This window comes from Manis pentadactyla, chromosome 12 (genome assembly GCF_030020395.1).
Source record: "Manis pentadactyla isolate mManPen7 chromosome 12, mManPen7.hap1, whole genome shotgun sequence".
Classification (NCBI taxonomy): domain Eukaryota; kingdom Metazoa; phylum Chordata; class Mammalia; order Pholidota; family Manidae; genus Manis; species Manis pentadactyla.
This window is the reverse complement of record NC_080030.1, coordinates 71,013,244-71,030,882: the sequence shown is the minus strand read 5'-3', so window position 1 is coordinate 71,030,882 and position 17,639 is coordinate 71,013,244. Positions and strand designations below refer to the sequence as shown.

The following is a 17,639-nucleotide window of genomic DNA, read 5'->3' as shown; positions in this document are numbered from 1 at the left end:
TCCACCAAGAATACACAGCAATTCTAAACATGTATGTATCAAAAACAGAGATGTAACATATGATGCAAATTTATCAAGCTAAAGAAATAAATATTCAAATCCACAAATATAGGTGACACTTTCAAAAACTTGGATAGAATCTCTGTACTGTTTCTTAAAATTGCATGTGACTCAACAATCATCTCAAAAAGTTTAACTAGAAGAGTGAATGAAGGAAAATCTAATATGACTAGAGGGACAATTTCATTGGTATGTAACAGCACTGAATATTATTAAATACTCAAACACTATAATTTCTTAGTTTGGAATAGTAAAACATATCCCTTGAATGTTCGTAATCACAACCATTCTCCAAAGATTCATGTCTAGGCACTAAGAATTTAGCTCACCTTCCACACTGTCAGAACAGGAAGTTCCAATGCCGGTGTCTCCACTGTCAGAAGCTATACTATGTCGCCTGATATGGTTATTTCGGTGGTTAGATGGAACAGTTGTGGCCTGCCACAATGATTCATTACCAGGTAACCATGCTGAAGAATAATCTGGGCCTACAAAGGAAAATATGCAAAAGTGAACACATTTTATCTATCAGTAGGCAGAAGATACCTTTTTTGGCCTTGTAAAAAATACACAAGATATAAAAGGTTAGAATTAAAATAGATCAATGAAAACAAGATTCATCAAATAAACAACACATACATAAATTCAGTGCTGATTTAGAAGCTTTTAGTGGCTGAAGGACTCTGATTTCTGCTTACAGGTATTGAGCTTTTAATTTTTAAACACTTACTGCTGTCTTTTTTTTAAATGTCAATTCTATCATCTGTCTATCTAGAAATGTCAACACTCTGCTCTGGAATAAATGATCAGTAGGCATCTGTGATTCCATACACAGACATCAGCTAAGGATTTGGGCTCAGGGAAAGTCTAATTGAATCATGACAATCTAAGTAGGATATGCTCATGGAAGGTTTAAAAAAATATCTTTTTCCTACTGTATCCTCATCGCTTAATGTTTAAAATTATTTTATTTCTTTAGTTATCTTTTGATAAATGTTTAACACCACAGCATCATCCTGGGTCTTTGCTCAATTTTCCGTTGAGTTATAGTAAATCTTTATCATTCTTAAAATATATCCATAACAAGTACTGTCTGTGAAATATATTACTAGTACAATAATTTGAAAGAGCAATATTAAATCTCCTGAATTTTATGTAAAAGCTATAGAAGCACATACCTTTACTAATGGCTAACACAGTGATTCTCAAATTGGACACTTAAGCCTGTACACTCAATTGTGGGAGCTGATTCTGTATAAGAATTCTGGACTTTCATTTCAATGATATACTTAAAAAATTAATAAGAACAATACAGAAAATCTGAATAGCTACACCTTAAAAACAGATTACTTCCACCTAATTTCAATGCCACTGTATGTAGTTGTATGGCTACCTTAAAACAGATTTATTATCACATAATTTTAATGCCATTTGTGTTTTATGTTTGCAATTACAGCTGTATTTAAATAAAGGTCAAATAATGTACTGGACACTTATCAGATATGAAACAAGACATCTTTACAAAGTTACCATGTGATACACTATTGAAATTGGCATGCAAGTAAGGAGTGTTTTCTTGCAAAACAACAAACATGTCCATAAAAGTAATTACATCATTTTTACCACACTTCTAGTGATAGTAACTCTCTTTATCAATATTAAAATCAAAATACATAAACAAATTAAAAGCCAGACCTGAAGCTATTTTCTACCTTATTAATAATCCCAACATTAACATTTATAATAATTTATAATAATAAAACATTATGCCACAATATTATTTTGAATTTTTATTTATACTTAATAAATTAATTTGTTTAGATTTTATAGATGCAGGTACAAAAGTAGCTTTAAAAGCCATATACATTTAAATTAACTCAAGATTTTAAAATACTGACCAAAGAGATACTTGCTACCAACTGTGAGGTTCAGAATAACCACTTAATACTTTGTAGATGCTAAACTGACCTCATTCATCTCCTCAGATAATATCCCATCTAAAGAACTCAAAGTCTGTCTAAACCACTATCAAAAAAGGGCAACCAGCCCACTACTTTCTCACCCAAGTGCAATCTAATTCCTTGGAGAATAATTGTTTCAGAAAATTGCATGAATAGCTGGGAGTACATGTAAATGGCAAATAAATATGTGAAAAGATGTCCAGTCTTACTAATAAGAGAAATGAAAAAGACAATAGTTTTTCAATTTTTACATTATCTACATTATTACCTAAACATAGAATTATTGGCAAATATTTGAAAAACTGATGTCAAAGTGCAGGAAATATCCATAGACTTTTGTGGGCATATAAATTAATATCACATTTCTAATTTAGGGCATCTGGGAACAGATATCAAATCTCAACATAGACAAGACTTTCTACTAGAAATTTACCCAAAAACAAAAACAGAGAAGTAAAGAATATAATAAGCACAAGGAAATTTCTGGCAGCACCACTTAAAATAAATATCTAGAAACAAAATATGTATCTATAAATTATTTGATAATATTTAAGTGCTGAAAATGGCTTTACTGACCTATTTTTTTAACATGTAATGACATCCAGAAAGTTACGTGTGGGAGAGAAACACTTTACATAGTTGCATGTATAGAATTCCATGGTAAGAGAAGAGGTTGTACGTTTACATATATGAAAAAGGAGCTTTCAGAGAGCTCTACACCTAAATGCTAATGCTGTCTACAATACTTTACTAAAGGAACAAATACATTTATAGGAACAGTTACTCTATCATTAGTAATTATTTTTATTATTACTATTATTATTGTTATACACCACCACCTTATGGGGGAAAAATGCTTAAAATTATTTACTGATTTTCAGATAACATGAACATTTGATTCTTAGCCATAGATCAAGATACATAAATTGAATAGATTCCTAGTAATAATTGTACAAAAGCTGCATAAATCCACTGAAATAAAGTTAAAAACCCTTGTTTTTAAACATTATAACTATTTTGACCAGTATAAAGTACTGCTACATATTAGCTCACACCACACATCTACCCCATTCATTGTTGTCAAATTGTGGCCTAAGGAAACCACTTACATAAAAGTACATAGTTACACACACACAGAAACATGGACATACACACCCACGCACATACATCAGTGATTGGGGGAAGGAAAAAGAAAGTAAAATCTACTGATAATGATAAGGTGTTATTATCAAAAGCTAGAAAAATCTTTAATAATTAGCCTTATATCATTAACTATTACCAGGAAGAATGGCTCCACAAAACTTTTTCTGTAAAAGGCCAAATAGTAAATATTTTCAGCTTTATAAGCCATTCCATTTGTCAAAACTATCTAACTCTGTCACTGTAATGTAAAAGCAGTTGACAATAGAATGGGTGTAGCTATGTTGCAATAAAACTTTACAATAACAGGTGACAAGCTAGATTTGACCCATTGGTTTTCAGACCCCTGATCTAGAGTAAAAAAATCATTCCGATTGGAGAATAATCTCTAAAATTCAACTGATTCAAAATGAGTAACTCCAGCTAGCATGTTCATTCACTCCTTTATTTAGAAGAAAATCTAGTTTATTCTAGAGCACAAATCAGTGAGTCATGCTGTTCAAAATCTGACAATTCATGGGAGCATTACTAAGGTTTCTTACAGACAAAAAACATCAACCACATTTTAAATTTCTTTTTCTAGAATAAAATGGTCACAGTTCACTTATATGGTTTAGAACTCTCAGCCAGTGCTGAACATGTGTGAGATGGTTATTTTATGTGTCACCTTGACTGAACTATGGATGTCCAGAAACTGGTTAAACAGTATTCTGTATGTTTTTGTGAGGATGTCTTTGGATGAGATTAATATTTAAATTGGTAGATATAATAAAACACATTGCCCTCCAAATGTGTATAGGCCTCTTCCAACTAGTTTAAGGTATAAATAGAAAAGGCTGACCCAACCCTAAGAAAAAATTCTTCCTACTTGACAGTCTTTGAAATAGAACACTGGTTTTTTCCTCTATTCAAACTAGACCTGAAACATTAAGCTCTTCCTGGGTTTTGAGCCTCTCAGACTTCACACTGGAACTACATCATCAGCTATTCTGGATCTCAGGATACTTATGTTGGAACTAAACCATTGCCTCTCCTGGGTCTCCAACTTACCAACTCACCCTGCAGATTATCTTGGGACTCGTCAACCTCTATAATCACATGAATTCTTTATGATAAGTCTCTCTCCATAGACAGAGATAGAGAATACACATTTCTCTAAAGTGCATATGTAACATTCTCTAGGACAGATTTTGTTATGCCAAAAACAAGCCTTAATAAATAAAAGAAGATTTACAATATATCAAACATCTTTTCTGACCACAATGGTATGAAACTATAAATCAAGTACAAAAAGAAAACTAGAAAATTCACAAATATATGGAGATTAAACAATATGCTCCTAAACAACCAGTGGGTCAAAAAATAAATAAATAAATATCTGAGACAAATGATGATAGAAACTCAATGTACCCAAACTTAGAGCATGCAAAAGTTGTTCTAAGAGGGAAGTTTATAGCGATAAATAAAAAAAGAGCTCAAATAAACAATCTAAATTTATACTGTAAGGAACAAGAAAAGCAAAACCCAAAGTTAGTATTAAGAAGGAAGCAACAAGGATCAGAGTGAAAATAAATTAAACTAAAAAGACAATAGAAAATATCAATGCAACAAGAGCTGATGTTCTGAAAAGGTAAAATTGACAAGCCTGACTGAAAAGAGAAAAAAAAAGTCTCAAACAAATAAGTCAGAAATGAAAAAGGAGATATTGTAACTGAACCCACAGAAATATACAAAGGATGATAAGAAACTGCTATGAACAATTACACAACAGCAGATAAATTCCTACAGACATACATCCTACCAAGAATGAACCACAAAAATACAGAAAATCTAAACAGACCAATTACTAGTAAGGACATTGAATCAGTAATCAAAAACCTCCCAACAAAGAAATGTCCAAGACCAGATGACTTCACTGGGGAATTTACCCATTAGTTATAATTCTACAATTTTACAATGCTACAATTATATCAAAAGAATAAAATAGTTAGGAGTAAATTAAACCAAGGAAGTAAAAGACCTGTACACCAAGAACTATAAAACAATCCCCTACCAAACATTTAAAGAATTGTAACAATCCTTCTCAAACTTTCAGAAAACAGAAGAAATGAGACCACTTCCATACTCCTTTTAAGAGCCCATCATTACCATGAAAACAAGCCAGACAAAGACACTACAATAAAAGAAATTCCAGGCCAATATCCTTGATAAATACAGGTGAAAAATTCCACAAAATATTAGCAAACCAAATTCCACAGCACATTAAAAAGGATCATACATGATCAAGTGAGATTTATTCCAAGGATGCAAGTACGCTTCAACATATAACTCAGTAAATGTTATACAGCACACATTAACAAAATGAAGGACAGAAATCATATGATCATCACAATAGATGTAGAAAAGTATTTGACAAAATTAAACATCCTTTCTTCATTAAAAATTCTCAACAAATTGAGTACAGAGAGAATACACCTCAATGTATTAAAGTCATATATGACAAGCCCACAGTGATCATACTCAAAACAGTAAAAAGCTGAAAGCTTTTCCTTTGAGATCAAGAATAAGACAAGGACACCTACTCTAATCACTTTTACTTAACATAGTATTTAAAGTCCTTGCCAGAGAAATTGGGCAAGAAAAACAAAAGGCATTCGAAGAAGTAAAACTATCTCTATTTGCAGATAACATGACCTTACAGACAGAAAACCCTAAGATTCCACCAAATAAAAAGCTGTTGGAAACAATCAGATTCAGTAAAGGTGAAGGAAACAGTACCAATATATAAAAATCAGTTGTGCTTCTTTCTATACACTAACAATAAACTACTGGAAAGAGATTAAGAAAACAATCTTACAACTGCATCAAAAAAGAATAAAATACTTAGGAGTAAATTAAAATGAGATGCAAGATCTGTACATCTAAAACTATAATACACTAATGAAAACAACTGAAGACACAAATAAATGGAAAGATAAATGTTCATGCACTGAAGAATTAATATTGTTCAAATGTCCATTCTACCCAAATGATTAACAGACTCAAAATCAGTATAAAAATTTCAATGCCATTTTTCACAGAAATACAAAAAACAATTTTTAAATTTGGATAGAATCCCAAAAGACCCCAAATAACCAAACAATCCTGAGAAAAAACAAAGCTAGAGGCATCAACCTCTTGATTTCAAACAATAGTACAAAGCTACAGTAATCAAAAAACTACAGTACTGGCATTAAAAAAAGACACGTAGATCAATGGAAAAGAGTCCACAAATAAACCCATGCATATATGATCAAATTATTTACTGCAAAAGAGCCCAGAATAAACAGTGGGGAAAAGATGGTCTCTTCAATAAATGGTGCTGTGAAAACTGGACAATTATATAGGATATCTGTTATCAGAAAGAAAGAATGAAGCTGGACCCCATCTTACTTACACCATACATAAAAATCAACTCAAAATAAAGACTTGAACATAAGACCTTGAAGCCATAAAACTCCTAGAAGAAACACAGAGGGTAAGCTCCTTAACATTGGTCTTGGCAATGATTTCTGGATTTGACACCAAGAGTAAAGGCAACAAAAGTAAAAATAAACAAGTGGGACTGCATCAAATGAAAAAGCTTATGCATAGCAAAGGAAACTATCAACAAAATGAAAGGGCTACCTATGGAATGGGAGAAAATAATTGCAACTGATAAGGGGTTAATATCAAAAATAAAATGAACTCAATAGTAAAAATGGACACAATAGTAAAAAAAAAAATTTTCTTAATGGGCAAAGGGCCTGCACATACATTTTTCCAAAGAAGACATACAAATGGTCAACAGGTACATGAAAAGGTGTTCGACAATACTATCCATCAGGGAAATCAAATCCAAACCACAATGAGGTATCATCTCACACCTGTTAGGATATCTGTTATCAGAAAGACAAGCTATAACAAATGCTGGCGAGGGTGTGGAGAAAAGCGGAACTTAATGTAAACTAGTACAGCTGCTATGGAAAACAGTATGAATTTCCTCAATAAACTAAAAATAAAACTATCATATGATCTAGCATTCCCACTTCTTGATATATATCCAAAGGAAACAAAATCACTATCTCAAAGAAGTATCTGAATTCCTATGTTCACTGAATAGTTATTCACAATAGGCAAAGTATAAAAATAACCTAGGTGTCCACTGACAGATGAATGGATAAAGATGTCTAAGTGTATATACATAGTAGAATATTATTCAGCCAGAACAAGGAATGAAATCCTGTCATTTCCGACAACATGGATGAAATTCCAGGACATTAGGATAAGTGAAATAAGCAAGGAAAAGACATATACTGCAGTGCATATAATACATGTGGAATTTTAAAAGTTGAACTCACAGAATGATGGTTGTCAGGGTCTAGGGGGTGGGGAAATGGGGAAAGAATGGTAGGATACAAACTCTCAGTTATTAAATGACTAAGTCTGAGAATCTTATGTAGAATATAATGACTGTAAATTAGCAAAACTGCTTTGTATCCTTGAAATTTACTAAGAAAGCAGAACTTTAGCATACTCAACTAAAAAAAAGGTAAATATATGAGCTGAGAGATGTACTAATTAGCTCTGGTGAGAATCTTTTCATTATTTATGCATATACCAAATCAACACATTTAAACTTTAATGTAATACTATTTGTCAACTACACTCAATGAAACTAAGGAAAAAAAGAAATAATAATCCAACATTTGGGGGAGTGGAGTTACAGACAAAACAATGTTCCTTAAGCATAGGTTCTAATACAGAACAATTGCAAATAAAAAAGGGAACAGAATTTTGGCCATTAAAGCACTGAAGAATTAAAAAAGCATAAAAAATGCTTATATTGTGAACCTAAGTAACAAAACACAAAATTTAATATGTGGGGAATTCACAAATAACCTCAGATTTCATATTGTGGAAGAATTCTCTGAACTCTTTTTTGCCTGTCTCCAGCCTAGCATCTGCCAAATTAAACTAAAGTTATCTGATCATGTATCTGTCCTCTTTTCAGACTGTACTAATATTCATCAGGGGCAAAGACCATGTCTTCCAGACCTTACTCAGAGCTTGCAGCCAGAATATAGTAAAGATTCAAACAAAGAAAGCACAGAGCAACTAGAAAAAAATATAACAAAATACTACTAGAAGTTTTCTCTAGATGGTAAGATTACTAGAGATTTCTTTGACCTTCATGGTTTTATTTTTCTTGTAATTATAATAGTTTAATTAAACTGATGAGAAAAAATGCATTAATTTTTGAAAAACACTTAGCCCCCACTGCTTATAAACCAAGTAAGTCAACATCATTTACACACCTCTTAATTATTATTCTTTACCTGTGCTAAGTAACTATTAATAAAAGTCTTTGGTTTTATTTTTTCACTGATGGGTACACAACTTTATTTGGCCTAGTGTGGAACAAAATGGACACATTCTAACATGTAAATCAAACTACAATAACTTTTTAAAATATTCAAAAATACAAAACCACATGTTAATGTACACAAAATTAACTAAATCTATAAAAAAGAATAAAGATTTCTTCAAATTCAAAATAAAGAACTTGGAACAGATTATTTGTTCTTTGTTCTGGTTCATAGCTAAAGTCTGTTTAATAATATCATAATAAACTTCTATTAGAAGAAAAAGATGATGCTTTTTAAAGCTGTAGGAGATTCTATTTTCCACAAGAGAAACAGCAATTCAAATACTTTGCAAAAAAAACACAGTGTGGTCGTTTTTTCTAGAAAGGTATCATCAAAAGAACTCTAGAGAAGAAAGCAGATATCAAGTCCAATCACATCAGACAAATCACTGGATTAATCAGTGGGGAAAACAGGTGTCCTTTTCAGAACACCTTATTCTTTTAAATCAGTAAGATAATATAATATGCTTATGAGATATCACAATGACCTTATTTTTACTAAACTCTTCCTTTTAAAGAAAGCAAAGCAATTCACTCAGGCTTCCCAAAATGACAGAAACATAATAAAATGACAGAATTACCTATATAAGTTGATCTCCATAAGCCTAAACTCACATGTCTTAACCTTTAAATAACTACTTTTCTTTTTTAAAAAGATCCAATATATTTTATGTACCTGGAACACTTAAGTTAATTAACAAATGTCATGAATAAAATAACACCCTAATCTTTATAATGAAATCAGTCTGAGAAGAACGACGTCTTGCTTCTATTCAAGTCAATCCAGAATCACAAAGCAGTAAGAAATAGATGTGAAAATATGTTTACCAAGTGATACAATAAGGGAGATTTTCTCACACAATAGTTACAGACTATGCTAACTGAAATGGTTAACTATTCAACTTCTAGATGTGTGCTTTGCACTTAAAAAAAAAAAGTTAAAATAAGACTCAGTGATCTTCAACAACAAAGTTTCACCCAGATTCTACCATAGTAAAGCAATTGGATGGCTGTAAAATCAGTTCTAAGACAAAGACAGGAGCATTTCTAAGAGAATAGCACAGATCCCAAGACACCATACATTGGAACTTCTCTTTGGAAGACAGTGGGTTATACATTTTAATACAAATTTCAATTATTTTCAATAGAATACTAAATGCCCAGGTGTATCTTATCTTAAAAATTATTAATATTTCTTACACTGGAAATACAGGAAGATTAGCATCCAAATGAAGAAATAACCTGTTATATTTTATTTTCTTTCTAAAACTTTTGCTTAAATTGGAAGCAAAAATGCATACAGTGTCAGGTCTTCCACAGTATGTTAATATATCTGTAACTGCACTTAGAATAACTAATCCTATTGAATTCTTTAATGACAACTCTGTCAGAGGAAAACAGCATGAATGACAAAGCAGATTTACACTTTCACATAAAAAGCTGAATATATAATACAAAACATGAATATAAATTGCAGTGCTTTTCAAAATGCAAGTTACCACCCATTTAGTGGACTGAGACCAACCTTTTAAAATATAATAGAACAGAACGCAACAGAAAATAACAAAAAAAAATTACCTTTTTATGACATAAGATGCACTTATCTCACATTTTAACATGTTGAAATATTAACAAATGCAAAGTACTTTTGAAAAAAGTTCAGAACAGTGCAATTAAATCAGTTTACTTAAACAGCTGCCTTCACTGCCCCAATTCTATTATCAAAAGAAATTAAAGTACAACTAAGTCAAAATTAAATCTTGAGAACAAAACAAAAAAATCTCTTTTCCTTAACCCATACTATACATCTAATCAGTTTCTGAAACTCCTCAGTCCATTTTGAAAGTATTAACTGAAGATCTCTCCTCTCCAATCCCCATTGTTACAGATTGCCAGCCTCTACCCTATCAGAATTACCTTCTTAAAATAAAAAATATTTATGTCATTACCCTGCTTACATAGGTCTGTGGTTTATCTGTTTTATTAAATATACCATATTTAATATATTAAGTATAAATATTTATAATAATATATGCAGTATTTAATAAAACTTATATTCCTTAAATTTGGCAAAGTTCTTCAAAAATCAGCAGCCTTATTTTCTAATACTTTACAATCCCTACCTCCCCCATTCCTACTCTCCTACTGCAAACACTTTAGACAACACATACCTATAACCACTGCCTCCAAACAGATCATGTTCTTTCATGACACCAAGCTATTCCCCTTCTCTACTGTCTTTAAGAGTCCCAATTCAGAATTAATTTGCTCTAAATGTTTTCTGATTCTTCCAGGTGGTATTAAATAACTACAACTTTGTACTCTTTTAATATATCATTCAAAATTCCACAACAGCATTTACTAAATTACATTAACCCATATGCATATGACTTTGTTCTCCTTCACCAAATTTGGGAACATTGAAAGACCATTTTTTTTAAGTCCCTACCACAAAGCTGCACAGTTAGGCACTAAGTATTGGTATATACAGTCATTATTACCTCTGGATACCCAATAAATGTTTGTGGTATAAAATTAGAATTTTGGAAGCCTTATTATTAGATCTAAAAAATACTCTTCCCAACCTGCCTACACTGCTGGTGGGAATGTAAATTAGTTCAACCATTGTGGAAAGCAGTATGGAGGTTCCTCAAAAAACTAAAAATAAAAATACCATTTGACCCAGGAATTCCACTCCTAGGACTTTACCCTAAGAATACAGCAGCCCAGTTTGAAAAACACACATGCACCCCTATGTTTATCGCAGCACTATTTACAGTAGCCAAGAAATGGAAGCAATTTAAGTGTCCATATACACAATGGAATATTATTTAGCCATAAGTAGAAAAAAAATCCTACCATTTGCAACAACATGGATAGAGCTAGAGGGTATTATGCTCAGTGAAATAAGCCAGGTGGAGAAAGACAAGTATCAAATAATTTCACTCATCTGTGGAGTATAAGAACAATGATAAAAACTGAAGGAACAAAACAGCAGCAGATGCACAGAACCCAAGAATGGACTCACAGTTAGGGAAGGGAGAGATAAGGGGAACAAAAGGGGGGGGCATTACTATTAGCAGACATAATGTAGTGGGGGCACAGGGAGGGTTGTACAACACAGAGAAGACAAGTAGTGATTCTATAGCATCTTACTATGCTGATGGATAGTGACTGTAATGGGGTATATGGGGGGGACTTGGTGATGGGGGGACTCTAGTAAACATAATGTTCCTTATGTAATTGTAGATTAATGATACCAAAAAGAAAAAATACTCTTCCCATTAGAAGAAAGATTAAAACAGGGATTTTTTTACTGTTGTTTGTTTATTCTAAAATCCAAGAGATTTTTAAACTATTACTTGGGCCAATTTGCATGTATATATCTATATAGATCAGTAAATAGTTTTCCAAAGCAACCAAAAAAATACTAATAATTATAAATGTTTGAGGAGCTGATGGCCAAAATTCCTAATAAATATGGCAAAACAATCTCCAATAGGGCCAGATAACACAAAAAAAAGTCACAAAAAATTAAATAGAACACAAAAACACATAGAAAAATATTCATATTACAGTAACCAGGGGGGAAAAAAACAGAAAATCTTGTACTATGCTGGAGAATATCTAGCTAAGATGGAAGAAACTTAACATAGTGAGATTTATGTTCTTCATTCAGTCCTCCACTACATTTTAGTACTTTTTATCTCCAGGATAATTGATCCCAATAGTTTTAATTTTTTTCTATTATTACAGAATTAATAATACACTGTAGTAGAAGAGAATGTGGACTGTGAAACCAGGCTCCCAGGGTTCCAATTCCATACCACATCATATTAGCAGTGAGACCTTGAGTAAGTCACTCAATTTGTGCATCAGCTTTCTCATATGTAAAAGATGAAAAATCATAGTATCTTCTTATAGGGTCATTGTGATAATTAAGTGAATTAATGTACAAAGGTATATATTTTTTTAATTGCTAGACATAGAAACAGACACACATGTCAATGGAAAAGAGCCCAGAAATAAACCCATACATATATGATCAATTAATATACTACAAAGGAGCCAAGAATATACAATGGGAAAGGATAGTCTCTTCAATAAATGGTGTTGGGAAAACTGGACAGCCACACACAAAAGAATGAAATGGGACCTCTATCTTACACCATACCCAAAAATCTACTCAAAATGGGTAAAAACTTGAAATTAAGACCTAAAACCACAAAATTCTTAGAAGAAATGTGGGGGTAAGCACCTTGATACCAATTTCGGCAATGATATTGTTGAATTTGACACCCAAAGCAAAGGTGACAAAAGCAAAAATAAAAATAAACAAGTGAGACTACATCAAACTAAAAGACTTCTACACAGCAAAGGAAAGTACAACAAAATGATGGAACCTATGGAATGGGAGGAAACACTTGTAAATCATATATCTGGTAAGGTATATATCCGAAATATATAAAGAACTCTTACAACTCAGTAGCAAAAAACAAACAAAACTGATTAAAACATGGGCAGAGGAACTGAAAAGATATTTTTCCAAAGAAGACATAGAAATGGCCAACAGGTACATGAAAAGGTGCTAAGGGAAATGCAAATCAACACGACAACAATATCATCTCACATCTGTTAGAATGACCATTATCAAAAAGATAAGAAATCACAAGTGTTGGCCAGGATGTGGAGAAAAGTAAGCCCTTGGCATTGTTGGTAGGAATGTAAATTGGTGTAGCCACTACAGAAAACAGCATGGAGGGTCCTCAAAAACTTAAGAACAGAACTACCATATGATTCAGTAAATCCACCTCTAGGTATGTATTTAAAGGAAATGAAATAGTTATGTGGAAGGGATATCTGCACTCCCATGTTCATTGAAACATATGAAAACAACCTAAGTGTCCACCAACAATGAACAAAGGAAATGTGATATTTATGTACAACTGAATATTATTCAGACATAAAAAACAAAGTTCTACCATTTGTGACAACATGGGTAGACATCAGGGAATGTGCTAAGTGAAATATGCCAGACAGAGAAAGACAGATGCTGTCTTATCTCACTTATATACAGAATGTAAAAAAACCCAAATTCATAGCAACAGAGAACAGATTGCTGGCTGCCAAGGACAAGGGGTGGGAGGTGGGGAAAATGGGCAAAGGTGGTTAAAAAGTACAAACTTAGAGTTAAAAGATAAGTTCTGGGGATGCAATGTACAACATGGTGACTATACTTAACAATACAGTATTGTATATTCCAAAGTAAAGAGTAAATCTTAAAAGTTCTCATCACAAGATAAAAATTTGCAACTGTGGATAAAGTGAAGGTTCCTGTAGCCCTTATTCTCACATGGCCCTGGTTAGCTACTTAACTACACATGTGTGGGCAACACATTGTTACTGACTCTATATAAAGAGCTCCACCCAGTGCTCTGGGGGAAAAATGGTACCACAGCTTTAAGGCTGCAGCAGAGCAGAAACAAGACTGAAGTGGTAGCAGCACCGAGAACAGACACTAAGACGGCTGCAGGGGCAGAGAGGACCAGAGGCAGAGAACGGCTTTCTGCATGCAGACTAGCTCTGAGTGGACAGGGTTCTAGTGATTGACCTGCAACCATGGGAATAAAGTTGCATATACTTTTTCACCCCAAGAACGTTCTACTGTCATTTCTTTGGTCACATGGAATCCAGGGTGAACTTGCCCAGGGCTGAAACCCATTGGCAAGACAAACTGTATGTGGTGATTTTTGTTTAACAAAACTTTTGTGGTGTTCATTTCACAATATATACATACACCAAATCATTATATTATAAATCTTAATACATTATATATCAATTACATCTTAAACTAGAAAAAAAAATCCATCTCAATCTAAGTTAATTTGTTTTCTTGCATTTAAGGATTTAAAACAAATTTTAAGCAATCAACAGCTAGTGTTTTTTACTTTCTAAATATAAAGCTGGAAATTCATTAAAACCATGTAAATAATTTTAAAAACATTACCACAAAAGGTTGTAAGACTATATCCTTCAGATGTGATTCTGAATTTCCTTATTTTTAATTCTAGTATAACAAGGAAGAGCCTTAAACTAGGTTGGTTCAGGCTTACAATTACCTCAATTAAGAACATGACCAGATGGATAAATAAGTAGTTCGCCTTTCAAAAAAAAAGTGTGAATTCAAACCAATAAAAATTCACCAAGTACTCATAAAACAAAGAACTAAACGTATTTTATCTTTTGGTTACACAAAATGCTATATTCAAAAAAATATTTTGGTAGCTACTTGGAATGAGGATCACATATTTAATTTAGTCTCTCATAAGCTTTTGTTTCTATTTATAAAATAGAAAAAATGATGTATAGTAAAAACTGAGATTTTTAATAAAAATACTCCAAAAGTAAGGGAGTATACAATGTGGCATTGCAGAGGGCAAAAACCTTTCCCTCTTAATACAACCATTTCACAATATCAACTAACAGAGAAACTATCCTAAATGTTTTTATGACAAAACTAAGGACCATCAGCACACAGCAGAAAATCAAGACCCCAATCAAATAAATGTTCCTAAATAAGGAAGTGTGAGACCTAATAAATGCTACTTTTATTTACGTAGCCATTAACCTCAAAAGGAAGGAAACTAGGTTAATTATTTCTCAATTAGCCATTTATTTTCTGATACTTAGGAACCTAAGAACCCTACACAATACATTAAAATGCTAAAACAAAAATAAAATTGTAGTTTTAAAACATTCCATAATAAAACTTTTGAGAGAATTCATAAATATCTCCCCAAAATTTAACAACTTACTTACTAGCCAAACTTTTCAGTACATTATTCCTAAAATGAAATGGAATGCTCCATATCAATGAAAAAGCTTCAAAACAGCCTCAGCAGTGTCTTGGCAAGGCAATATATATTTCCTATGATTAAGAGAGACACAGAAAGATGGCAGCGTGAGAGGTAACAAAGAGGACTCCACCCAAAACCACATATAATATGAAAATATAAATAATACAACTAATCCTGAAAGAGAAACAGGAAAGTAGGCTATGCAAGACTGCATACACCTGGAGAAAAGAAAAGACCTCATGGAACAAGGCACTAGCACCACTTTCCTGTGAACCCGAAATTGCTCAAGGGTCCGAGCAGCTCCAGAGAGTAGAGCTTCTAGGCACTAGAGGTCACCACATACAAGTCAAAGGAACTTGGTTCAAATCAAATTCCACAAACACACAAAAAAGGGGCAAGTGAAACTTAACTGATCAATCTTCCTGAAAGAGATTTCAAAATAAAAATCAAAGATGCTCATGGAGGTATAGAAAAATATTCAAGAACTCAGGAATGAATTCAGGATGGAGATCCAATCATTACAGAATACAATGGAGGAGTTTAAAAGCAGACTAGATACAGTGGAGGAGACAATAAATGAAATAGAAATTAGAGAAGAGGAATACAAAGAAGCTGAGGCACACAGAGGAAAAAGCATCTCCAGGAATGAAAGAATATTGAGAGAACAGTGTGACCAATCCAAACAGAACAATATTCACATTATAGGGGTATCAGAAGAATAAGAGAGAGAAAAAGGGATAGAAAGTGTCTTTGAGGAGGTAATTCCTGAAAACTTCCCCAATATGGGGAAGGAAATCAGGCCACGAAGGTGCACAGATATCCCAACACAAGGTACCCAAGCAAGACAGCACCGAGACATATAATAATTAATATAGAAAAGATCAATGATAAGACCAGATTATTAAAACCAGCCAGAAAGAGAAAAAAGATCACATACAAAAGAAAATCCACCAGGCTTTCATCAGACTTCTCAGCAGAAACCTTACAGGACAGAGGGAGTGGCATGATATAATATTTAATGCAATGAAGCAGAAGGACATCGAAACAAGAATACTCTACCCAACAAGATTATCATATAAATTGGAAGGAGGGATTAAACAATTTCCAGATAAGCAAAATCTGAATTTACCTCCCACAAACCATCTCTGCAGTGAATTCTGCAGGGACTGCTATAGACGGACATGTTCCTAAGGCTAAATAGCTGTCACCTGAGGTAATAAAGCCACAGTAAAGCATGTAGAACATTAAAACCACAATGAAATATCACCTCACACCAGTTAGAATGGCCAGCATCAAAGACTAAGAACAACAAATGCTGTCAGCGATGTGGAGATGGGAGAACCCCCCTGCATAGCTGATGGGAATGTAAACTAGTTCAACTATTGTGGAAAGCAATATGGAGGGTCCTCAAAAAACTAAAAATAGAAATACCATTTAACCCAGAATCCCACTCCTAGGAATTTACCCAAAGAATACAAGTTCTCAGATTCAAAAAGACATATGCACCCCTATGTTTATTGCAGCACTACTTACAATAGCCAAGATATAGAAGCAACCTAAGTGTCCATAAGTAGATGAATGGATAAAGAAGATGTGGTATATATACACAATGAAATACTACTCAGCCATTAGAATGAAACAAATCCTACCATTTATAGCAACATGAATGAAGCTGGGGGATATTATCAGGTAAATTGTAATTTTAAAAAGTAGAACAATTAATTACTAAGAAATAAGCCAGGCAGAAAAAGACAAGTACCAAATGGTTTTGCTCATCTGTGGAGTATAACAACAAAGCAAAACTGAAGGAATAAAAACAGCAACAGACTCCAAGATGGAACAAGCAGTTACCAAAGGGGAGGGGTGAGGAAGGACGGGTGGGGAGGCAGGGAGAAAGGGACTGAGAGGTATTATGATTAGTACATATGGTGTGAAGGGAATTATGGGGAAGACAGTGTAGCACAGAGAAGACAAGTAGTGACTCTGTGGCGTCTTACCACACTGATGGATAGTGACTGCAAAGGGATATGGGGGGGACTTGATAATATGGGTGAATGTAATAACCACATTGTTTTTCATATGAAATCTTCATAAGAGTGTATATCAATAAGACCTTAATAAAAAAATTATAATAAAAAAAGAAAGTCAAACAATTAATTCTAAGCAAATGCAAAA

At 33.0% G+C, this 17,639-nt stretch overlaps 1 protein-coding gene across 1 annotated transcript in view; it reads right to left on the bottom strand.

The window, feature by feature from the left end:
- Nucleotides 1–17,639, bottom strand: part of CEP85L (centrosomal protein 85 like) — a 173,083-nt gene that overhangs the window by 137,747 nt on the left and 17,697 nt on the right. The window contains exon 2 of the mRNA XM_036925048.2: nucleotides 390–548. Coding sequence (XP_036780943.1) covers nucleotides 390–548 — 159 coding nt within the window. The remainder of the gene's footprint in view (nucleotides 1–389; nucleotides 549–17,639) is intronic.